Source organism: Canis lupus (assembly GCF_048164855.1).
Source record: "Canis lupus baileyi chromosome 36 unlocalized genomic scaffold, mCanLup2.hap1 SUPER_36_unloc_1, whole genome shotgun sequence".
Lineage (NCBI taxonomy): Eukaryota > Metazoa > Chordata > Mammalia > Carnivora > Canidae > Canis > Canis lupus.
Genome location: NW_027326453.1, coordinates 238,440 through 263,261, shown reverse-complemented (window position 1 = coordinate 263,261; position 24,822 = coordinate 238,440). Strand labels below are relative to the sequence as shown.

Genomic DNA, 24,822 nt, shown 5'->3' with positions numbered 1-24,822 from the left:
CCCTGGGTGGCTCAGTGGTTTAATGCCCGCCTTTGGCCCAGGGCACGATCCTGAAGTCCCTGGATGAAGGCTCCAGCCTGCTTCTTCCTCTTGTGTCTCTGCCTCTCTTTCTCTATGTCTATCACGAATAAATAAACAAACAAACAAACAAATAAACAAACAAATAAATAAATAAATCTTAAAAAAATAAAAATAAAGAGTCAGTAAAAATCAAAGTAAAACAAACATTATAGATACAGAGGGAGACAACAGCAGATGAAAAAATTGGGGGAGATGAAAAGATGGAAGGACAGCAAATGATTCAGCAGAGATCAGAGGTGGGGAAAAAGGCCCAAGAATTGTGGGACTCAACAAAAAATAGAGAATGCCTATGATGGGGACTGCCTGGATTCCAATCCAGGCTTTATCACTTAGCAGGTGAATGGACTTTGCGCATCATATTCATTATAAAATGAGGATATTACTACTTTCCTCATAAGATTATTATAAGAATTAAATTAGTAATTGTAGTATGCTTAAAGTACAGTGCAATACAACTGCTTATTAAACAGCAATAAACTGACTTTATTTTCCAGTAAATCTCACCTGTGTGCCAATCCAAGACACATAGCTGCCATTTCACGTGGTTCTACCCCAGGGATTAATCCGTCCATCTGGGAACGGATTCCTCTCATAAGTTCATTAACAACAGGACTATGGATACAACTGAGATTCAGCTTTTCCTATGAGAACAAGAATATCTGTATTAATGAAATAAAATTTTCCTAAAACCATTATTTTTTAAAAAATTTTATTTATTTATTCATGAGAGACACAGAGAGAATGCTGAGACACAGGCAGAGGGAGAAGCAGACTCCCTGCAGGGGCCTGATGTGGGACTTGATCACAGAACCCAGGGATCATGCCCTGAGCCAAAGGCAGATGACGCTCAACCGCTGAGACACCCAGGTGGCCCTCCTAAAACCATTTACATATTAAAATAGCAGATTTAAGTATTTCTCATTTTAAAAAATTGTATTTCCCATTATTTCACATTTTTCTAATGTTTGTAGGAATACTAAATGCAGATTCTTTTTGATAAACACAGAACAGTACTGTAAATGTACCTTCTCTTATGATTTTTCCTTTTTAAATAGGCTCCATGACTGCGTAAAACCCAACATGGGGCTTGAACTCATGACCCTGAGAGCAAGATCTGAGTAAATATCAAGAGTCAGATGCTTAAGTGACTGGGCCACCCAGGTGTCTGATTTCCTTTCTCTTTTTTTAAAAAAGACTTATTTTGAAGTAACCTCTATACTCAATGTGGGGCTCAAACTCACAACCCCTGAGATCAAGAGTCACACATTCCACCTACTGAGCCAGCTAGGCACTCCTGATTTTCCTAGTAACATTCTTTTCTCTAACTTATTTTAAGTTAGAGATGTAGTAAGTTAAGATTGTAATATCTAATAGACATACAAATACGGGTTAACTATTTGTTATGGTAAGACTTCTGGTCAATAGTAGGCTTTCAGTAAAGTTTTTGAGGAATCAAAAAGTTATACACAGAATTTTTTTTTTTAAAGAAACCATTTTTTTAAAAAGACTTTATTTATTCATAGAGACAGAGAGACAGAGAGAGAGAGAGAGAGAGAGAGGCAGAGACACAGGCAGAGGGAGAAGCAAGCACCATGCAGAGAGCCTGATGTGGGACTCGATCCAGGGTCTCCAGGATCGAGTCCAGGCTGCAGGCAGCACCAAACCGCTGCGCCACAGGGGCTGCCCTACACAGAATTTTTTTTAAATGATTTCATTTATTTATTTGAAAGAGTGTGTGGGGCAGGAGAAGCAGGGTGAGGGACAAGCAGACTCCTGACGGAGCCTGACACAGGGTTCAATCTCACAACAGAAGCTGAAACCAAGGGATACCTGGGTGGCTCAGCGGTTGAGTGTCTGCCTTTAGCCCAGGGCATGATCCTGAAGACCTGGGATTGAGTCCCACATTGGGCTCCCTGCATGGAGCCTGCTTCTCCCTCTGCCTGTGTCTCTGCCTCTCTCTTTCTGTCTCTCATGAATAAATAAAGGGAAAAAAAATCATCAGGTCTTTAATTCTGTTGCTAGAAAAAGAAATGTGACTAAACAAAAACATAGCAGGACATACATACTGTTAACATAACTCTGGTGACAAGGTTAAAACGAATTTTTACCACTTTTGGGGACATTAATATTTTCTACAATGAACAGGTATTATTTGTATGTTCTTAGCCCTGATAATCATATTGGAAATCAATTATTCTGTAGCCTAGGGAAAAATATACAAAGGCTAGGCTTTGTAGTCACCAATGCTATATGGTGAGTTCTGATTGGCAGGCATGAAAAATATTTACCTTTATGACCCCTCCTAGTTTAGCATCAGCTACAGCCAGGGGCTCATGGGCTTCTTTTACTATTTTCTTCAGAACTTTCTTCAGCTGTTTATTGATTTTGCCTTCCATCAGAGCTGTAAATGCTTTTTAGAAAAGGGAAAACAAAAAAGAGTTAACTCTCAGGTTTTTAATTTTAAGAACTTCATGTCATTTAAGCTTAAAAAATAAAGCAAAATAAACACTTCCTTCCAAAAAGTCTGAATTTAACATTACTTCTAAAATTAAATGATAAATGTAAAAAACACTGAAAGAGTTACACATTTCACAATCTCATCTGATCTTCCCACCCTCACTTCAGCTCTAGAACTAGGTGTTAAAGCTGATACAGCATTCCTTTCGTTTTATAAAATAAAATTTACTCTTGAACCCAGAGAGAACTAGAACCATAAAATGTTAGAAACAGTCTATTTTAGAGTGACAAACAGATCCAGTCTCCAATGTCACTGTAGACCGACTGGCCTGATGTTCTGTGAAATAACCTAAAATCCTGTCAACACTGGAAAAAAGCAGTGTATTCACTTGGGAGGGTTGTGGAGGCCTTGGCTAATTCCAAATCCAGGTATGTTATCAGGCCTCTGCTTGTAAACCTTCAGTGATGGATAACTCACTCCCAAAGAGGCAGCCTATTCAATTTGAGATTGCTTTTCTTTTTTGGCAGATTCTAAATCTCATGCTTTATAACTCTCACCCTTCCTAGGCCTAGACTTAGGATCTTCTGGACCCACATGGACTAATACCTCATCCGATATCTGTCAGGGTTTTGGCTAAATTTAAAGTATGCCTGCCAGGGATGCCAGGGTGGTACAGTGATTTGAGTGTCTGCCTTTGGTTCAGGTCATGATACCGGAGTCCTGGGATCGAATCCTGAATCAGGTTGCCCACAGGGAGCCTGCTTCTCCCTGTGCCTATGTCTTTGCCTCTCTCAACCTCTGATAAAGAAAATTAAAAAAAAAAAAAAAAAAAAAAAAGTACGCCTGCCAGGAAGGGAGTTGGCCACAATTTCTAAGGCCAGACAATTTATGCTTAATCAGCCAGGTACCTTCTCTTTCCTCCTGACCACATCTCAATCCATTTGAGTTACAAATCCATTTCATCCGTTATCTGGGAAGATGAAAGGTAATGACAAAAATCATATGGCTACCACAAGCTCTTACACCACACTCTAAGAAGCTGAGACTCAAGCTATTTTGTTAGGTTATAACCTTTTACACACTGTATAACACTGACTCCGCACAATCTACCTTTCAAGTAGAGTTATATATTCTTTCAAGTTTTTAATCTTTGGTGATTAAAATTTTTATTCAACTTCTAGCTTCTAGTTCTTAGTCTTCCATATCATCTATTTTAACCTAGTGTTTTCCTTTTTTTAAAAAAAATTTGGGATACCTGGGTAACTTAGCGGTTGAACCTCTGCCTTGGGCTCAAGGCTTGATCCTGTAGTACTGGGACTGAGTCCCACATCGGGCTCCCTGCATGGAGCCTGCTTCTCCCTCTGCCTATGTCTCTCATGAATAAATAAATAAAATCTTAAAAAAAAAAAATTCTTGTGGGGTGCCTGGGTGGCTCCACTGAGTATCTGCTTTCTGCTCAGGTCATGATCTCAGGGTCCTAGAATCAAGACTCCCTCTCCCTCTGTCCTTCCCCACACTCAAGCTCCTATGCGTTCTCTCATTCTCTCTCAAGTAAATAAAAATGTTAAAAAAAAATAAAAGTGGGGGGGGGGGAACCTGGGTAGCTCAGTGGTTGAGCATCTGCCTTTGGCTCAGGGTGTGATCCTGGGGTCCCGGGATCGAGTCCTACATCAGGTTCCCAGCAGGGAGCCTACTTATCCCTCTGCCTAGGTCTCTTTCTCTGTCTCTCGTGAATAAACAAAGCAAAACAGGGGATCCCTGGGTGGCGCAGCGGTTTGGCGCCTGCCTTTGGCCCAGGGCGCGATCCTGGAGACCCGGGATCGAGTCCCACGTCAGGCTCCCGGTGCATGGAGCCTGCTTCTCCCTCTGCCTGTGTCTCTGCCTCTCTCTCTCTCTCTGTGACTATCCTAAATAAATAAATAAAATATTTAAAAAAAAAAAAAAAAAAAACAAAGCAAAACAAAACACGAAGATTTCTTGTAAGCAAAAACTTCTACTTATTTTAGATTTAACATTTACCTTCCCTTTATTATTAAAAACCTGTTCATTACTCTTTATAATAGGAATTTTTAAAAGATGACAGAAATGGTGACAAGGTTAAGGGGGAAAACTGAATCTTTTCTCTACTTCACCAGCCACTTTTCAGCATCCCCTAATAATCTTCCCACTTCATTCAAATGTAGGCTGCTACCAAACTGTTCTGTAGTGTTTGGAAGATTTGCAATTTGAAAATTAGAATGTAAAAATAAAGCTTTCCATAGAAATGGTATATATGAACTTCTAGGACCAATATAAATTCTTTTCTAAAAAATATTTATTTATTTTGGAGAAAGAGGGAGAACATGTGCCTGTCGGGGTGGGGGCAGGAGAGGGAGAGGAAGAGTCTTTTTTTTTTTTTTTTTGAATGAGGAAGAGTCTTAAGCAAATTCGACGCCAGGCTCAATCTCCTGACCTAAGCCAAAACCAAGAGATGGGTACTTAACCAACTAACTATGCCACCCAAGTGCCTTTAAATTCTTTTTTAAAAAAATTCAACTTGGGATGCCTGTGTGGTTCAGCAGTTTAGCGCCGCCTTCAGCCCAGAGCCTGGTCCTAGAAACCCGGGATTGAGTCCCATGTTGGGCCCCCTGCATGGAGCCTGCTTCTCCCTCTGCCTGAGTCTCTACCTCTGTGTCTCTCATAAATAAATAAATAAACAAACAAATAAATAAATAAAATTCTCGCCTAGTCTGGCATTTTGCCCATTTACCTAACCTTATTTTAAGGAATACCAAGAGCTCAGGAGGAAAAGGAGATATACCCCTCAACCCTCAGTTTTCCTATCAATAGTGATTAAAACATCTACTCCGAAGGATTGTTTCAAGCATTTAAAAACAATTTTGAAATGATGAGCACAAATCTGACAACCACTACACAATAAACATATTAGCTGTTAACAGTAAAAACCGGCTTTATTTTAGGTAAAAGTTAGATCTATCCATTTAATAATAAAGACTGGTCAAAAATATCTCAAAGAAAGATTAAAGAGGTAATAAATATGCAAAAAGGAATTCAAAGAAGCCACTTGGGATGAGGGCTGCTGCACATTACAACTCCAGCAGGAGCAGTTCAAATCACAGCCTATGTGAATAATGTCCTGCAGTTGGAGAGCAGCAAACACAATCTCACTTGGGGTCTTAACAAAACTACCCATATAATTTTAAAACTGTGATGAACCATCTTTTCAAAAATTCTCCAGGCAGGAGTGCCTGGCTGGCTCAGTTGAAGAGCATGTGACTTTTTTTTTTTTTAAGATTTTATTTATTCATTCATGACAGACAGTGAGAGAGAGAGAGGCAGAGACACAGGCAGAGAGAGAAGCAGGCTCCATGCAGGGAGCCCAATGTGGGACTCAATCCCGGGACTCCAGGATCATGCCCTGGGCCGAAGGCAGGCGCTCAACTGCTGCTGAGCCACCCAGGGATCCCAGCATGTGACTCTTTTATCTTGGGGCCGGGAGTTTAAGCCCCAAGTTGGATGTAGAGAGTACTTAAACAAAAACAGGGGGGTCCCTGGGTGGCTCAGCGGTTGACTGACTGCCTCCAGCGCAGGGTGTGATCCTGGAGACCCGGGATCCCACTTCGGACTCCCTGCGTGGAGCCTGCTTCTCCCTCTGCCTGTGTCTCTGCCTCTCTGTGTCTCTCATGAATAAATAAATAAAAATATTAAAAAAAAAATCCAGGCAAAAATTATATTTGTGCTTTAGTGGCCTAATGAGGCTTTAATTACTGACTTACTGATGAAACAGTCCTAGAACTATTTTTAAAAATTAAAAAATTTGGAGCACCTGAGTAGCTCAGTCAGTTAAGCATCTGCCTTTAACTTGGGTCATGATCCTGAGGATCCTCGGATGAGCCCTGCATTGGGCTCCCTCCTCGGTGGGAGTCTGCTTTTCTCTCTCCCTCTGACCCTCCCCTCACTCATATGCTCCCTGTCTCAAATAAATAAATGAAATAAAATTTAAAAATTGACCCCATTTTTAGGTATTCCTCCAGCTACCCTTCTGCCAGTGTTAGGGTAGCTCATTAATATTCGAGCATGTTGGGACACCTGGGTGGCTCAGGTGAGCATCTGCCTTCTGCTCAGGGCATGATCCCGGAGTCCTAGGATCAAATCCCAATGGTTGCCTGCAAGGAGTCTGCTTTTCCCTCTGCCTATCTCTGCTTCTCTGTGTCTCCCATGAATAAAATCTTAAAATATATATACACACACACATATATATATTCTAGCATGTTTAGATAGATTCCTAATTTAGTAAGAGAATTATACCCCTCTCTTGGGGCTGATGAACAAAATTATTTGTGTCTGTGATATTCTTGCCTAATTATATGCCATATTTTTCCTTATGGTCCTACAATTTCAAATTATACCACCAAGCAGTTAGCTGATTTGATATACGGAACTTAAATGATTGAAAAATCTATGAGCTGAATTTATCTAGTATTCCTGTTTTCCCTAACATTAAAAAAATATCTTGAGGGCAGCCCTGGTGGCCCAGCGGTTTAGCGCCACCTTCAGTCCAGGGTGTGATCCTGGAGACCCGGGATCAAGTCCCACATCGGGATCGGGATCAAGTCCCACATTGGGCTCCCTGCACAGAGACTGCTCCTCCCTATGCCCCCCCCGCCCCCCCCCCCGTCTCTGTCATGAATGAATAAATAAAATCTTAAAAAAAAAAAAAATCTTGAGACCAACTGCCTACTAAAGCCAAGCCTAGTTAATAAGCCCTATTGCTTTGTCTGTTCTCCCATCATGAGGACTAGCTGAAGGATAGGGGTCATCCATTCTTCATGCCCCCTTCATACTTAACTCAAGCCTCTGTAGTTTCTGCATTAAAAACAAAAAAATCAAACAAAAAACCCCACACATACAAAAATCTATTAGTTTCCTAAAACTTTTAATATTGTGGTCTTTTGTACTAAAAACGTATACCCATGGAGAGCTGCTTTATTATTATTTCAGTTGTGAATCCTGGCTATTCTCAATTTTACCCTTGGATTAAAATTATCAGAGAGCTGTGTACTTGACTACATTACCTTGGTCCCTTGTAGAACAGCTTTTACTGAATTGTGCTTCAGCATTATGCTGTTGGTTTCCACAGGGAGATCAATTTAACCACTTCTCACCTCTCATCACATGGGGGGGGAAACAAGCCCTATGGTAAAAAAAGCTAACTCAATGTTGTCTCAGTGGTAGCGACGAATTTGAGTTAGATCACTTAAATTCAATTCCAAAAGAATGCATCATTGACAACATTGAATAAGGTTAACTCAGGCAACTGAAGCAAATAATCTTTTGATATGAATAATAAATTGAAAAGATTAAGCACAAAACCAAAACAGCTAGTCTTTCACTTTACCTGCTAATGCTTCTGCTGTATCCTGAAATTTCTCAAAATGTTTTAGCTTTACTCTAGAAGGAAAAAAAGAAAAGTTATGAGGGCATATTGATTGTGCAAAAGCCATATTATTTAGGAAACAGGTTTGGATTGTTTCCAAAGCACACACCAATAAAATAAAGCTTCCCATCACTGGGTATCAGGGTGCCAAGTTAGATAAATTATTCTTAAAACAACCAGTTTCTCTAAATGTTATGGCTTCAACATAACCTCTTGCTGTTTAAAGCTGGACACAGATCCTTTTACTATACAGAATAGAAGAGACCCTAGAAAAGGTATTAAGAGTCCCTCTTGAGTCAGGAATCTCACAACAAGGATTTGTCCATCTAGTACAAATGCTATTAAGAAATGGCTTAAAATCAGGATGCCTGGTGGCTCAGCGGTTGAGCATCTGTCTTCAGCCAAGGGTGTGATCCTGGGGGTCTGGGATCAAGTCCCACATCGGGCTCCCTGTGAGAAGCCTGCTTCTCCCTCTGCCTGTGTCTCTGCCTCTCTCTGTGTATCTCTCATGAATAAATAAAATCTTAAAAAAAAAAACTTATCATCAAATCTAATTTGTTACCCTTATTTTATACCTCCTCCCCATTAAAGGTATGTGCAAAGCAACATTTTATATTGAAATAAATATATATGATTAATTCATAACTCATTGTTGTCTCAGTGGTAGTGACGAATATTTGAGTTAGATCATTTATATTCAGTTCCAACAAGAATACATCATTGACAACAATGAATCAGGGTAACTCAGCCAATTGAAGCATACAGCCCTTGATAAAGAAAAACCAGTCTTCTATTTTGTCTAAAGTAGTATTGTTTTAAGGCCAGTTTTCTTACTTGCCAGGGAATAAAACCCTGGTGGATCCCTTAAATACACACTTAACAAGGCAAAGATGGTAGGAAAAGCAGTAATTTCATCTTACTCTGCCTCACCTCCCACCCCCACCCTTCTGAAGTGGCATTTGCTCATCTCTCCCTAGGTTTCCATAAATGCACACATATATAAGAACGCTGCAAAAATGGGAGCACATTATACATATCATTCTGAAGCATGGTTTTCTCGGTATGCCACTGACCTCTCCCCAAGTCAGTAAGATATCTATAGATATACTACAATTTATTCAACAATTCCACTACTTGGGGCCCCTGGCTGGCTTAGTGAGTAGAACACGTGACTCTTGATCTTAGGGGTCATGAGTTCAAGCCCTACATTGGGTATAGTCATTACTTAAAACAACAGGGGCGCCTGGATGGCCCACTACATTAAGCATCTGACCCCTGACTTCGGCTCACGACATGATCTCAAGAGCCCTGGGATCAGGCCCCATGTCAGACTGTTCACCATAGGCTGCTTGTCCTTCTCCCTCTGCTCCTCCCTCCATTTACTCTCTAAAATAAATAAAATCTTAAAAACACCACGACCAAAAACAAACACCAACTAAACATTAACTGCTAAATTTTTTGTTTCAAGGTGGCTTACATTTTATTTGCTTTCTCTGGAGTTTCAAATTCTTTCCACAAACTATCAACCTCTTGAAGTTTCTTCTCATTCAAAACCTGTAACAAATATTTAAATAATTTTATTTAAGTGGCATAGCTTAGGCATACATTTAACTACACACTTCAAGTACAATTGCATATGTAAAATGAGAGTGGTGGAAGCTGTTTTTGTCATTGAGATAACAAATCAGTTTTCTTACCATACAGTTTTGGTCAAATTAGTAGCTCAAGAAGTCCATTTAATAACTGGATGGATTTTTTTTTTAAAGATTTTATTTACTGGGCAGCCCTGGTGGCTCAGCGGTTTAGCGCTGCCTTCAGCCCAGGGCCTAATCCTGGAGATCCGGATCGAGTCCCACATCAGGCTCCCTGCATGGAGTCTGCTTCTCCCTCTGCCTATGTCTCTGCTTTTCCTCTCTCTCTCTCTCTCTCTCTCTCTGTCTCTCATGAATAAATAAAATAAAATGCTTAAAAAAAAAAAAAAAGATTTTATTTTTTTTTTTATGAGAGAGAGAGAGAGAGAGAGAGAGGCAGAGATACAGGCAGAGAGAGAAGCAGGCTCCATGCAGGGAGCCCAATGTGGGACTCGATCCGGGGACTCCGGGGTCTCCAGGATCACGCCTTGAGCCAAAGGCAGAGGCAACAAGCCACTGGGGCGTCCCTGGATGGAATTAAGTTGAAGTCTTTGTTGAAAACTTCCTACTTTGAAGGAGATACTAACCCCTTCACAAAGCATATATTTATTAAACATCAAAAGACTTTATTTGCCTATTTTCAAGAATAAGGAATAAGTTTTATTTACTGATACAATTATCCTAAGGTGGATGTATTATGGATTCTAAAACCAAGATACCATCAATTTTAAGACATATCCTGTTAAAACTTATCATGCAAAGAAAAAAAGGGGGGGGGGGCTCTTTAAATCCATGAAACAGGGGCAGCCCAGGTGGCTCAGCTGTTTAGCGCTGCCTTCAGCCCAGGGCGCGATGCTGGAGACCCGGGATCGAGTCCCACGTCGGGCTCCCTGCATGGAGCCTGCTTCTCCCTCTGCCTATGTCTCTGCTTCTCTCTGTGTGTCTCATGAATAAATAAATAAAATCTTAAAAAAAAATCCATTAAACAGTCCACATTTAGGTAATATATATTCTTCAAGGCTTTTTGACAGTCTTAACATTTTATTTATGCATACTTTTAGGAATCACACTATACCATTTAGCATAACATGGACTCAATTCTAGGTCTTAACAACCTAGAATTGCATTGTATGAATATACCATCATTTTATGCCCTTATAGACGTTTAGGGTTTTTCTACTCTAAACATCTTTCCTTATTCTCCTTCAAAATCAGATGTGTATGTACATATGTTATATTTCTTTTTTTTTTTTTTTTTAATTTATTTATTCATGATAGTCACACGGAGAGAAAGAGAGAGGCAGAGACACAGGCAGAGGGAGAAGCAGGCTCCAAGCACCGGGAGCCCGATGTGGGATTCGATCCCAGGTCTCCAGGATCGCGCCCTGGGCCAAAGGCAGGCGCCAAACCGCTGCGCCACCCAGGGATCCCTATATGTTATATTTCTATAGGACATAACTTACTGGAAGTAGAGTTAATTGATCACATAGGAAATGCATTACTTTACACGAGACATGCTAACAATTTGCCTTCAAGAGAGCCTGTTAGTTTCACCTAAATAGTCAATAAAACTTATTTCCCTATACTTTCTTCAATACTCAGTGTAGTAGGTCAAGTGCCCAAGTATAACATAGGGTAGAATCAAGCCTAAAATGCATTTCCCTCATTTTTAACATCCTTGAACTTGAGATGCCTTACAATTGATTTAATTAACGTGTAAAATAACAGTCTATTACATTTAGTGAAATAAAGTGCATACAAATATTATGTATGTCTTCTTATGGGGGGAAAGACCCAGCTGGTAATTTTAAAACTATACTAATAAACATTTCATCAAATCCGTATCATCACAATATTTACACAGTACAATTTATTGCCCAGTTACACTCAGATATGTATTTTTGTGGTAAAACATAATACAACACTGCAAATTGCACTTAATTTTTGTCAGACAAGTGTAGCAAGATGATTTTTAGGATTTTTTGTGTTTAAATTTAATCACACAGCTGAATTGATATATTTACAGAACTTGAAAACTTGGTCAAAATAAACAACTGAAAAACTTACAAACCAAAGTAAGAGCTGTAAATGATCCCAAAGCACAGTGTTTTATACTAAAAAACTATAAGCTGGGGACACCTGGGTGGCTCAGTGGTTGAGCATCTGCCTTTGGCTCAGGGCGTGATCCCAGGGTTTCAGGATCGAGTCCCACATCGGGCTCCTTGCAGGGAGCCTGCTTCTCCCTCTGCCTGTGTCTGTGTCTGTCTCTGTCTCTCCTCTCTCTGTGTTTCTCATGAATGAATGAATGAATGAATTCTTAAAAAAAAAACGGGGCAGCCCGGGGTGGCTCAGTGGTTTAGTACTGCCTTCAGCCCAGGGCCTGATCCTGTGGACCCAGGATGGAGTCCCACGTCAGGCTCCCTGCATGGAGCCTGCTTCTCCCTCTGCCTCTCTTTCTGTGTCTCTCATGAATGAATATATAAATAAAATCTTTATAAACAACAACAACAACAAAAAACAACACTACAAGCTGAGGCACCTGGCTGGCTCAGTTGATAGGAGTATGAGACTCGATCTCGGGGCTGTAAATTCAAGCTCCATGTTGGGTGTGGAGTTTACTAAAAAAATCTTTACACACCTACAAAAAATTACAAGCCTCTAACAGTTTATTCTGCCTATTATAAGAACTTTAGGATTAGAAGATATTCCAATAAATCTCATAAATGCACTGAAACATTAATTCAGGTATTTTCTGATAAAGGAGGTTTATAAAATAGTCCTGACTTTTGGAAATAGTTTGTTCAGATAATGTGACTAGCCATACCCAAAGTTCAGGAACTATTGAGAGGATATGTATCAAACAGAGGACATGACTCATGAGTAAAATTTACATTTTTTCCTGGTAGAAAAGCAAGTATATTTGAAGATAACATTTGGGTTACAATCGGTATATTCAAGAAATATTATCAACATTTTTAAAGTAACAAAGGAAATATGATGAAAACATTCATGACCACTCAAAGGTACTCCAAAGACTGTTATGGCAAATAAAACCCTGCTATTCTATGTTCCCAATTGTGCTGTCACATATTGAAGAGAACATTACTAATTAAGATAGTCTGAATAAAATAAAATTAGAAATAACTTCTATATTTCCTTAAAAATACACCTTAAATTTTAGGCATTATTTTCACACAGAGAAATCTAAAAACATTTGTATGAAGTCCATCTCAAGTTTTACCATTTTAGATCAAGATGGAATTATTTCCACTTCCAAATAGAGAGGATAGAGTTATTGCCATTAAAATCTTTACCAGGGGGATCCCTGGGTGGCGCAGAGGTTTAGCGCCTGCCTTTGGCCCAGGGCGCGATCCTGGGGACCCGGGATCAAATCACACGTCCGGCTCCCGGTGCGTGGAGCCTGCTTCTCCCTCTGCCTATGTCTCTGCCTCTCTCTCTCTCTTTCTGTGTGTGACTATCATAAATAAATAAAAATTAAAAAAAATAAAATAAAATCTTTACCAGGGATCCCTGGGTGGCACAGTTTAGCACCTGCCTTTGGCCCAGGGCGCCATCCTGGAGACCCGGGATCGAATCCCACATCGGGCTCCCGGTGCATGGAGCCTGCTTCTCCCTCTGCCTGTGTCTCTGCCTCTCTCTGTGACTATCATAAATAAATAAATAAATAAATAAATAAATAAATAAATAAATAAATAAATAAATAAATAAATAAATAAATAAAAAAAGATAAAAATAAAATCTTTACCATTATGGTATGCTAGTTTTAAAGACTTTATTTATTTCTTCATGAGAGACACAGAGAGAGAGAGGCAGAGACACAGGCAGAGTGAGAGGCAGGCTCCTGCAGAGAGCTCAATGTGACACTCAATCCCAGGACTCCAGGACCACACCCTGGACCGAAGGCAGCCGCTCAACTGCTGAGCCACCTGGCGTCCTTTAAATCTCTTTTAAAATGAAAGATTTTGGGATTCCTGGGTGGCGCAGCGGTTTTAGCGCCTGCCTTTGGCCTAGGGCGCGATCCTGGAGACCCGGGATCAAACCCCACATCGGGCTCCCGGTGCATGGAGCCTGCTTCTCCCTCTGCCTGTGTCTCTGCCTCTCTCTGTGTGTGTGTGACTATCATAAATAAATTTAAAAAATTAAAAAATAAATAAATAAAATGAAAGATTTTTGCAGCAAACTGTCAAGACCTTCGTAAAGCCAACCGTTTTACATCTGACCACATCAAAAAGGCAGCTGCCACCGTAGCTACCTCAACCGACCTCTGAACATAATAATCAACTAGTACCATGAGCTGACCCTGAACAGACCCAGGCCCAATTTCACCTGTGCAACTGAAGACTGCATTAATTTTCTATCACCTTTGTTCTTGTTCTATCTCGTTTGTTGTGTTAAAGGGTCTTGTGCTTAGCTCTCTGTGATGTGTAAGAAGCAAAGTTAAACAGGTAGTGAAATGTCAGTTTGGAATCCTGCGTTACAATTATATTAACCTTGCTTTGAAACAGAATAAAGCTGACATTGTGGGGGGATAAAAGCTGACATTGTGGAAAGACACAAGTTGTGTGTGCACCTTCTTAGCATGCTCACGACACCTACTTATTATGCAGAATTTGCTTCAAAACAATGTGGGAAGGGGAGTGGGAGAGAGATGGCCCACAATATGGGCCTGCTGAAGTTGAATGATGGTGTACATGGAGGTTCTTTATAATCTTCCACTTGTCTTTGAAATTTTTTACATTAAAGAGTAAAACACTAACATAAATGCATCCCACGACATGCCTGATAGTCCTAGAATATTCTCCTTTATTCCAGACAGGCATGAAATTTATAAACAAGAAAGTGCACACTACATCAAAAGTGACTGTCCTGGGGAAGTTGGGTGGCTCAGTGGTTGAGCATCTGCCTTCAGCTCAGGTTGTTATCCCGGACTCGGGGATTGAGTGGCGCCTCAGGCTCAGGGGGTGGGGGTGGGGGGCTGCCTTCTCCCTCTGCCTCTCTGTCTCTCATGAGTAAATAAAATCTTTAAAAAACAAAGACAGAAGTGACTGTCCCTAATTTTCACTTGGTTACTTTGAGATTCTCTGTTTTATTTAAGCATTCCACGCTACCTTTTTTTAGTTTTACTCCACAAACAAAATGGGTAAATACTGTTTCATGAAACTTGTGAGTTGTTTTACAGGATGATTTTCAATAGTTTCAAATGTGAATTATTTTTTTTTTAATATTTTATTTATTTTATTTATTCATGAGAGACACGGAGAGAGAGGCAGAGACACAGGCAGAGGGAGTCCCTGATATGGGACTCGATCCAGGACCCTGGGATCACCCCCTAAACCAGAGCCACCCAGGTGTCCCTCAAATGTGAATTATTCAAAAAGGAACAAATTGATACACACAATGTAGGTTAGCTTCAAAAGCATGCCAAGTGAAAAAAGCCAGACACAAAAAAATGTATTACTCCATTTACATGAAATTTCTAGAAATGACAAAATAATACAGACAGTGGCTGCCTATATAACTGGGTCTGACTAACCTGCAAATAGCCAAAAGGTAACTTTTGAAGGTATTCTAAAACTGGATTGCAACTTGCACAGTTGTATAAATTTTACTAAAATGTATCAAACTGTATTTACAATAGGTGAGTTATACAGTATGTAAGATACCCAATAAATGAAGCTGGAAAAACATACTGCTCAGTAATCAATATAGAAACTCTGGTATACACAAAAAAAATCTCTTCCTCCAGGCCCTAAGGAAATGAACACAACACTACACTGCGCAGCTGCACTACACACTGTAACTATTAAAATTTAAATGAATTAAAACTAAGAATTCGTTTCCAGAGCTTTACCAACCAAATTTCAAATGCTAAATAGTTGTACGTGGGTAGTGGCAATCATATTGGGTAGCACAGCTACAGAAGGCCTGGGATAAGTAATAAAAGACATGCCTTTAGTCTTACTATGTATGCCACATGACACAAGGCACACAGGTTGAGTTTTTACAATATTCTAAAAATGGAAATAGTTCCTTTAGTATTGTCTTTGGATTCATATATAACCTTGTTAACATTCAATAATTCTTTTACAGGGATCCCTGGGTGGCGCAGCGGTTTGGCGCCTGCCTTTGGCCCAGGGCGCGATCCTGGAGACCCGGGATCAAATCCCACGTCGGGCTCCCGGTGCATGGAGCCTGCTTCTCCCTCTGCCTATGTCTCTGCCTCTCTCTCTCTCTGTCTGTGTGACTATCATAAATAAATAAAAATTTAAAAAAAAATAAAGTGTACAACTTACTTTTTAGTATATTTTCACAATTGTGCAACCACTACCAATTCCAGAACATACTCTATGTCTACTTTACTAACAATAATGGCTATGAATTGAAATATTTGGAACTGAATCATTATTTCCATATATTTAGTCCTTTAGTTACTTCTCCATTATGCTACATAAACCATAAACCACAATTTAATAATGTGAACAGTAATTTGCAAATGAATAGCGTTAAAAAACCGACAGAATACCTGACTTATTTTTATGGAGAATACTCTTCATTAAAAGAAATAAGTAATTCATCAAGAGAAATGAATATTTTATGACCTAGGCCTAGAAACCAGACAACTGCTAAGCCAATTCCCTCCCACCATCAGAGGCAACCAGTGGACTGTGCAGTTGCGCCTCCCTCTTAGTGCAGAGCAGTATACCTAACATCTATTTACCTGAAATTCAACCATATACAGTAATTCAAAATATGATAGACCATGTTAGCTAAGAAAATTTGGGGGCATGTGCAAAATTCTACTTAACAATTTAGAAAAAGATGGGACACCTGGGTGGCTCAGAGGTTGAGCTGCTGCCTCCGGCTCCGGGTATGGTCCTGGAGATCCAGGATTGAGCCCCATATTGGGCTCCCTGCACGGAGCCTGCTTCTCCCTCTGCCTGTGTCTCTGCCTCTCATGAATAAATAAATAAAATCTTTAAAAGTAAAACAGACACACTCCGAAGATCTAAAGCCTTTTACAGTCCCTTAAAATTTCTACTACTCCCCAATTGCAGACAACCCCAATGAGAAAAAAATAAGCAAAACCAGCTTTTGGCTTTTATGACTTTATCACTTAATATTAACATTAACAAGTGCAAATGGAACTGTATTTTCAATGTCTGAAAAAAAATCTAAAAAAAAAAAGGTCAAAAGCTCCTCGAAATCAACACTTTGGAATGCTGATTCCAGATTTTCTGCACTCATGGCACATACATAACCGTACTATACACGTTACCCAGCATTTTTACCCTAATATCAGCACATATACGAAAATTCTGGGTTTTGTTCCTACATTTGTAGAGGTCAGAAGACTGCATGGCATGGATAGCATTCAGTTTACCTCAACTTTGGAACATCTCAAGAAAGTCCCATTGTTTAACCAGCTCCGTGCTGATAATCTTTAAATTTCAGATTTTCCCTATTAAGACAAATCTCAAACTGATGACCACAGGCATAGATTTCTCCCTTAGGTCTTAAACTTAAAATGAGGAGGGCACTTCCACATCTCACAGACGCTCCACGTTTCACAGCAACATTGGACCTTTTCAGTATCTGCTCCCCCAACCCCCGCCCGGAAAAAAACAAGACAAAACAAAACAAAACAAAACAAAAAAACACTCCCGTTTTTCTTCTCTTCTCCACCATCGCGTACCCACTTAATCCCAAACCCACAGTCTTCATCGGCCCAATGCCACCAGTTCTACCTTCTAAATTTCCCCTGGCATTTGCTTCTCGACATACTAACCTGAATCCAAGCACTTTCATCTTACCTAGATTAAGGCAAAAAACATACCTGGTTCCTTTCTGGCTTCTTGTAACATATATTCTCCACGCGGGAAAGCAACTTCATTAAAAGACTTTAGATCAGGTCGTTCCTCTCCTTAAAACCTTTCAATCGGTTCTTAAAACCACTCAGAATAAACCTCAAGTTCCTTACCTTTACCTGTGAAATCGGTAAGACCCCTGCCCTCCTCTCTCGCCGGCCGAATCCTCTCAACAGAACCTGGCGCGGCCACGTGTTCACCGGAACACGCGTCTCCCAGGCCCACAGCCTTCCCCTGACTTTAGAGCAGGGGGACACAAACGGCTCCCGCAGGATCCCGAGCACTGTCGCCCTCCCCTTACGTCTCTCCCCGTCCTCGCCTGCCCAACACCAGCCTCGCCTCTCCAACGGTTCAATCTGCAACTTACCTTAAAGATGGCGTAGCCCACGGACGTCTCAAACAGCACCAGCATGCTGAGGCCGGGTCAGGGCACTGCGCGGCCCGCCGCGTGCTCTTACACCCGTGAAAAGAAACCAAACTTGCGGCCCCCAAAGGCCTGCAAGGCCGCAGCAGGCCAGGCACAAACGCGCGCGCCTGCTCGCAGAACCGGACCACGTTGCCTGACCGTTCCAACCGACTGTGTGTAGAATGTTTCAACGCGCTTCTCCTTCTCCAAGGCTCCTGGGATCCGACGTCACTTCCGACAGGCAGCATGCCGTCGCTTCCGGTATGTTCCCGCCAACCGGGTGGGTGATGGGAGGGGGAGAGGGGAGGGGAAAAAAAAGAGCGAGAAAGAGAAAGAAAGTGTCGCGAGATTTCTTTGGACTAAAGCGAGATTTTAAGCGGTGAGCTGCGCTGAAACCCAATAGGGAAGAAGGTCGCTTTTTACTATTTTTGAAGTTCCTATAGGTGATATATTTTATCTTGAGAGAAATGCGGAGCCGTCTCCGTCCGTTTGCCCCAGGCGTCTGGAATTGGGAAATGCCAGCCGCTTAACACCTGGAGAGCGCTGCCTTGAAGCGAGGCTCTCGGGCGGCCGCGGGACCGTCCCGGTCTACGCGAGCACGCCCGGCCGAACTGATTCTTAGCACAGGTGTCTTTCACGTATATGCAGACCTCTCCCGTTTTTTTTTTTTTTTTTTTTTAAGATTTTATTTATTTATTCATGAGACACAGAGAGGCAGAGACACAGGCAGAGGAGCAGGCTCGGTGCAGGGAGCCCGACGCGGGACTCGACCCCCGGGTCTCCGGGGTCACGCCCTGGGCTAAACCTCTGGGCCACCCGGGCTGCCCAGACCTCTCCCGTTTTTTGTTACAGTGATTCCAGGGTATAGGCATTTAGACTTAGCGGAAGTTGCTTTTCTGGGACCTTTCAGTTTGAGTGACGGATTTAAAAACCTCTGTTAGTCCACAAGTCTGACTTTTTTTAGGAGTGAAATTTCCTTCCTCACGTTCCAGGCCTTATATGCCGATGGCTGTAAACATTAGGTTGCAATTTGCGGAAAGTTTTGGAACACTAAGTAACTTGATTTTTTCTTTTTTTTTTTCCTCCTCCAAGCGGCTCTGCAACCTAGAATCAAGAGGAATGAAAATCCTGGACTGAATAGCAGAAAAGATGAGGGGGGAGGGGAATCAAGGGATTGGGGAATCTAGGGTACAGACACGAGCATGGTTGATTATACCCATAAGATTCAGTGTGGTCAGGGAGGCAAGAGAAACCAAAATGGGGCAGCCCGGGTGGCTCAGCCGTTTAGCGCCGCCTTCAGCCCAGGGCGCGATCCTGGAGACCGGGGATCGGGTCCCACATCGGGCTCCCTGCATGGAGCCTGCTTCTCTCTCTCTCTCTCTCTCTCTCTCTCTCTCTCTCTCGTCTCTCATGAATGAATAAATAGAAATCTTAAAAAAAAAAAAAAAAAAAAGAAACCAAAATGGCTTGATTGGGAAAGGAAGAGTGGGTGAAGTAGAAGCACTGGGTCTGTTAGTGGTATTATATCATTTCATAATATATATCTCTTTTTGGATCTAGTTTTATTTTTTAATTTTATTTTTTTTTAAATAATCTCTACATCCAAGGTGGGGCTCAAGCCTACAACTCCAGAATCAAAAGTCACATGTTAAATCCACTGAGCCAGGCAGGTGCCTCTGTCTAGTTTTCTTAACTGAAGTGCCATCTGCTAGAAAGTGCATTCTGTATCTTACACTTAATTGTATCTGTATAGGGCATCATGTGCTGATCATGAAATAGGATCTCATTAAATTTTTTTAAAGACTTAATTTATTTTGAGAGAATGGGAGTGCATGTACACTCTTGTGTGCAGGGAGAGAGAGAGGCAGAGAGAGAAAGAGTCTCAAGCAGGAGGCACAGAGCCCTGGAGTCTGATGTGGTGGAGCTCTCAGGAACCTGAGATCATGACCTGAGCCAAAATCAAGAGTTGGGTGCTTAACCAACTGAGCCACCCAGGTGCCCCTCATTAAGTAATTCTTAACAATGTAATGAATGAATGTTTGCAGGAAGTAAAATTATTTTCCCTGCATGTAAAGCCTCCATGCTTTACTCAAAGAGAAACGAAACCACTTATTCAATGAGAAACCTCTTTACTGTGGCTTCTCCAAGAAGTTGTCTTTGCACATTGCCATTTATATAATCAGCTCAGTGATGCATTAGTCAGGGGTTCAGAGATGACTCTGGATTTGGATCTTGTCCAAATACAGTAATTGTCTGAAAATTCCCTGTTGCAAGAGAAAAATAAGAAATTCAATACTTCATTAAACAAAGTACTAGGTCAAGGGGAGATAGTACAAAGAAGTATGAGGAGGAGACTATGGTAGAGTATAGATAACCCAGAAGAAGGGTTTATAACTTTAGTAGTGACTTAACATGGTGGAATGACAAAGAAACATCGTTATTTTGTTCTCTCCCCACCCTCTAGCCCCATGCCTGACCTAGCTAGAATATAAGCTCCATGGAAGTTCACTGGAGGCCCAGTACCAAGCTAGTATCTGGCACGTTATGTAGGGATTCCATAAATATGAATAGTGATGAGTAAATGAACGATTTGAATGAATAATGGAATTAAATTATTTGAGGGTGCTAATGGAGGCTCCTTGTACTTTTTGGGACCAACTGATATTAGGAAAGGTATCCTTGTGTTCAGAGATCCCCATGTGCCTGTAATAAACAGATGGAAATGTTTTGGATCTTTCATGTCGTTCAAGTAGTGAACATCTTTTATGTAGTCAACAAATATGAGTGTTTACTCTGTCAGGCATTTTTTTTAATTTTTAAAAATTTTTATTTAGGGACACCTGGGTGGCTCAGTGGTTGAGCATCTGCCTTTGGCTCAGGATGTGATCCTAGGGTTCCAGGATCGAGTCCCACATTTGGCTCCTGCATGGAGCCTGCTTCTCCTTCCTCTGCCTGTGTCTCTGCCCCTCTCTGTGTCTCTCATGAATAAATAAATATAATCTTTAAAAAATAAAAATATTTAACTTATTTATTTGAGAGAGAGCAGAGAGCACAAGCAGGAAGTAGGGGGGAGAAGGGCAGAGGGAGAAGCAGATTACCCACTGAGTGGGGAGCCCAGTGCAGAGCTCAATCCCAAGACCCCTTGATCGTGACCTGAACCAAAGGTAGACGCTTAACCGACTGAGCCACCCAGGCACCCCTCTGTCAGGCATTCTTACAGGCACTAAGGACATACCGATGAACAAAACATGGAAAAACCTCCATACTTCATTTTTTTAATCTCCATACTTCATTGAACTTATATTCTAATAAGGGGAAATAAAATAAATACCCAGTATATTAGAGAGTACTCAATGCTACAGAGAAAAATAAAGCAGAATAGGAGAATAAGAAATTCCTGGTTGGTCAAGAAAGGCCTCATTGAGGTGACATTTGAGTAAGTGACTTCAGGTAGCCAGCTCTCATGATATCTAGAGGAAAGGTATTTCAGGCAAAGAGAACAGTTTACTCAAAGATACCAAAGCAGGATTGTGCCTGGTATGTTCTCAGAGCAGTATGACTAATATGACCAGTATGGCAGTATTGGAGTGACTAATAAATAACCCCATTTAAAATTAAGGTTTTTATCGATGTAACAATATTTGTTTTCAGTGCTCATCATACAATGTAATTATCACAACAAACTTAGGCAATAGGTACTCTTATTATTACTTTAATTTGCCTTTTCAAAGAAGTTAAGCCAAGATCACACAACCTCCTTTATGGATTCCTTTAGGAATCCCCAGAGGATGAGCCATAGAGATTGTCTCTATCGCAGAATTGCTGAGCTGCCACCTGTCGCTCTGCATTCTCTTGCTCTGGTGTCTGCTAGTGGTGCCCTCTTTCTGTTGTTGACTGCTGCCCCTTAATGAACACAGGTCCTGCCCATACCACTGCCCATTTTCTGTATGACACCACCTTCAGGGATTCTTGTTCTTCTCCACGTAGTAGGCAAGCAGCTTTTGTGCTTCTTAACCTGTTCTTTTGGGAGACGTTTTTCTTTTTGACAAAGTCCTCTCCTTCCAGAGACTGTGGGTACTTGGAGGAAAGAGAGGCAGTTAGGACATGGGTTGGAAACAGGCTGACATCTCAGCCATATTTTCTAAACAACCATGCTTTCCTACTCAGTCTGGCTCATGCAAATGTATACAGGATGATTTCCTTTCATGATCCTATTGTTGCTCTCTCCAGTCTGGCATTTTCTGAGGACTTCTTGCCATCAGATGAGTACCTTAGGACTGTACCTGAAGGAAAATCTTTTCTTTTTTTTAAGATTTTATATATTTATTCATGAGAGACACACACAGAGAGAGGCAGAGACATAGGCAGAGGGAGAAGCAGATTCCCTGCGGGGAGCCCGATGTAGGATTTGATCCCAGGACCCCAGTGTCGTACCCTGAGCCGAAGGCAGATGCTCAACCACTGAACCACCCAACCATCCCAATATTTTCTTTCTTTTATATATTTTATTTTTGAACGCCTGGGTGGCTCAGTGGTTTAGCATCTGCCTTCGACTCAGGGCGTGATCCTGGAGACCTGAGATCCAGTCCCACATTGGGCTCCCCGCAGGGAATCTGCTTCTCCCTCTGCCTATGTTTCTGCCTCTCTCTGTGTGTGTCTCCCATGAATAAATAAATAAAATCTTTTAAAAATATTTTTTTATTTTTAAGTAATCTCTACACTGAAAGTGGGGCTTGAACTCACCACCCCGAAATTAGGAGTCACATGCTGTAGTCACCTGCTGTACTGACTGAACCAGCCAGGTGCCCCAAGTGAAAATCTTTTTTTTTTTTTAAGATTTTATTTATTTGACAGAGAGAGGGAGAGAGAACAAGCAGGCGGAGCTGTGGAGAGAGAGGGAGAAGTAGGCTCAACTGAGCAAGGAGCCTAACATGGGACTCAAACCTAAGACCCTGGGATCATGACCTGAGCTGAAGGCAGACATTTAACTGACTGAGCCACCCAGGTACTCCCTGAATGAAAATCTTAATGTCTTTCCCTTATTTGCCCTGTGTACTGTAGACCCAATATAAATCAAGAAGAGCATATATTTCTATTAGTTCCTATTTTATTATTATTATTATTTTCTAAGGACTTTATTTATTTTTTCATGAAAGACACACAGAGAGAGAGGCAGAGATACAAGCAGAGGGAGAAGCAGGCTCCATGCAGGGAGCCCGATGCAGAACTCGATCACCGGTCTCCAAAATCATGCCCTGAGCTAAAGACAGACACTCAACCACTAGCCACCCAGGCATCCCAGTTCCTGACTATTTTAGTTAAAAAGTTTCTTGAACATTGAGACAAAGCAGTTTGAATAGCTCCAGAGAGGGTAGCCTACCTAGAGAACATAGAGGTGATCTGTATTCTGGGGAGCTGTGTCACCTAACTACAAAATAGCCCCCAAAAGTCTCATCTCTGACCAGTTAAATTACAGCTACACTCTTTCATCGTGTTCTTTTTTTTAAAAGATTTTATTTATTTATGAGACACACATGCAGAGAGAGAGAGAGAGAGAGAGAGAGAGAGGCAGAGGGAGAAGCAGGCTCCATGCAAGGAGCCTGATGTGGGACTTGATCCTGGATCTCCAGGATCATGCCCTGGGATGAAGGTGGCGCTAAACTGCTGAGCCACCCAGGCTGCCCATCTTTCATCATTTTCTTGTGAGCTTGAGCAAAAATCAATTTCTTCTAAACTAATCAACTCTGGATTCATGGTCAAAATCGAGTTTCTTACTTGTAAAGCTAAGGTCCAGACCCTGAACTATATCATGGTATGGGCCTGAATAGACTTAGCTGACCTCTATTTTTAACATTAACACCTCCACTCTAACTTCACCTTTCCTTGTCCACATGGAGCGTAATATAGCTTTTTCAAAAATAAGGTTTATGCATGTTTAAAAATTATAAAATACTAAAGGATAACTCCTTGATTTTTGTCTACTATGTACTAGACCCTATACTTTGTTCTGGTCAAAGACACATAATAATACATAATCCCTGCCCTCGAGCTGCTATTGATTGATGGGGAAAGCAGACAAGTACAACACAATTACGATACAGTAGAAATAAGCAGGAGTCCGAATCTCAGCTTTGCCTCTTACAACTTAATAGATCTTGTAAATGATTTAACTTCTTGGCACTTTTCTTGTGTGTAATATAGGAGTAACATCTACCTCACAGAGTTATTGTGACTAATAAGCAAGATAATACCTTTGTTTGACATTATTCAAGTGCTTAGTAAATGGCAATGATTACTACATAATTAAATTGAATTAAGACAAAAATTCAAGTGGACCAAAGGGAGACATCAAGAAGGAAATTAAAGGAACAGGAACAAAATTGACACAGCTTGCTTCCACTAAAGGTAACCATACATTTCACATCCTATACATAGGGAAAAAAATATACACACACACCATATTGTGCTGGAAGAAAACAAAAACAAAACACAACAAAACCAGGTTTTAGTTCTGGATCCCTAATTAAATGAAATCTTGAGACTTCATGTAAATTACACTCTCAAACAAAAACAACTCTATGCCTGCCTTTTGCTATGGTAATACCTGCAGACAGGGGGGAAACTTTACAGATAAGATATTCATGTAAGAAAACTGCTATTTTTCCTTAAAGAACCTTGGTAACCAAATTAAGTGAATATTTTCCTTTTAATACATATTTTGTTCATTTGTTTTGATTTGTGATATGCAAGTCTTTTAAATATTGGCCCATTTAATAACGTTCTTAGCAAGCTAATTTTTTTCTAAATGACTTTCTTTTAGACTTCTTCTGGCATTCCTAGCAATGCCACTGAGAAGTCCAGGTAGATTTTATTTATTTTTTATTTTTATTTTTAAGAAATATTTTATTATTTGACACCAAGAG

The 24,822-nt window shown here is 40.9% G+C and overlaps 1 protein-coding gene and 2 non-coding genes across 7 annotated transcripts in view; all 3 read right to left on the bottom strand.

Moving 5' to 3' along the window:
* Window positions 1-18,140, bottom strand: part of LOC140629670 (nucleolar protein 58) — a 31,788-nt gene extending 13,648 nt beyond the window's left edge. Inside the window, exons 1-7 of one of the 5 annotated variants that reach the window (XM_072819206.1) lie at window positions 17,861-18,140; window positions 9,454-9,530; window positions 7,938-7,990; window positions 7,615-7,733; window positions 3,448-3,509; window positions 2,370-2,491; window positions 586-722 (exon numbers count right to left, since the gene is read on the bottom strand). In XM_072819206.1, coding sequence (XP_072675307.1) covers window positions 586-722; window positions 2,370-2,491; window positions 3,448-3,502 — 314 coding nt within the window. In that variant the 5' untranslated portion in view covers window positions 3,503-3,509; window positions 7,615-7,733; window positions 7,938-7,990; window positions 9,454-9,530; window positions 17,861-18,140. The remainder of the gene's footprint in view (window positions 1-585; window positions 723-2,369; window positions 2,492-3,447; window positions 3,510-7,614; window positions 7,734-7,937; window positions 7,991-9,453; window positions 9,531-17,860) is intronic. The other 4 variants (XM_072819207.1, XM_072819203.1, XM_072819204.1 and 1 more) reach the window with 4 other exon arrangements.
* LOC140629674 (small nucleolar RNA SNORD70) lies at window positions 7,753-7,838 on the bottom strand. Its single transcript, XR_012027501.1, has one exon. It is a non-coding gene; the product is annotated as a small nucleolar RNA SNORD70 (small nucleolar RNA).
* Window positions 8,622-8,710, bottom strand: LOC140629673 (small nucleolar RNA SNORD70). The gene has a single exon (XR_012027500.1). It is a non-coding gene; the product is annotated as a small nucleolar RNA SNORD70 (small nucleolar RNA).
* Window positions 18,141-24,822: the final 6,682 nt, after the last annotated feature.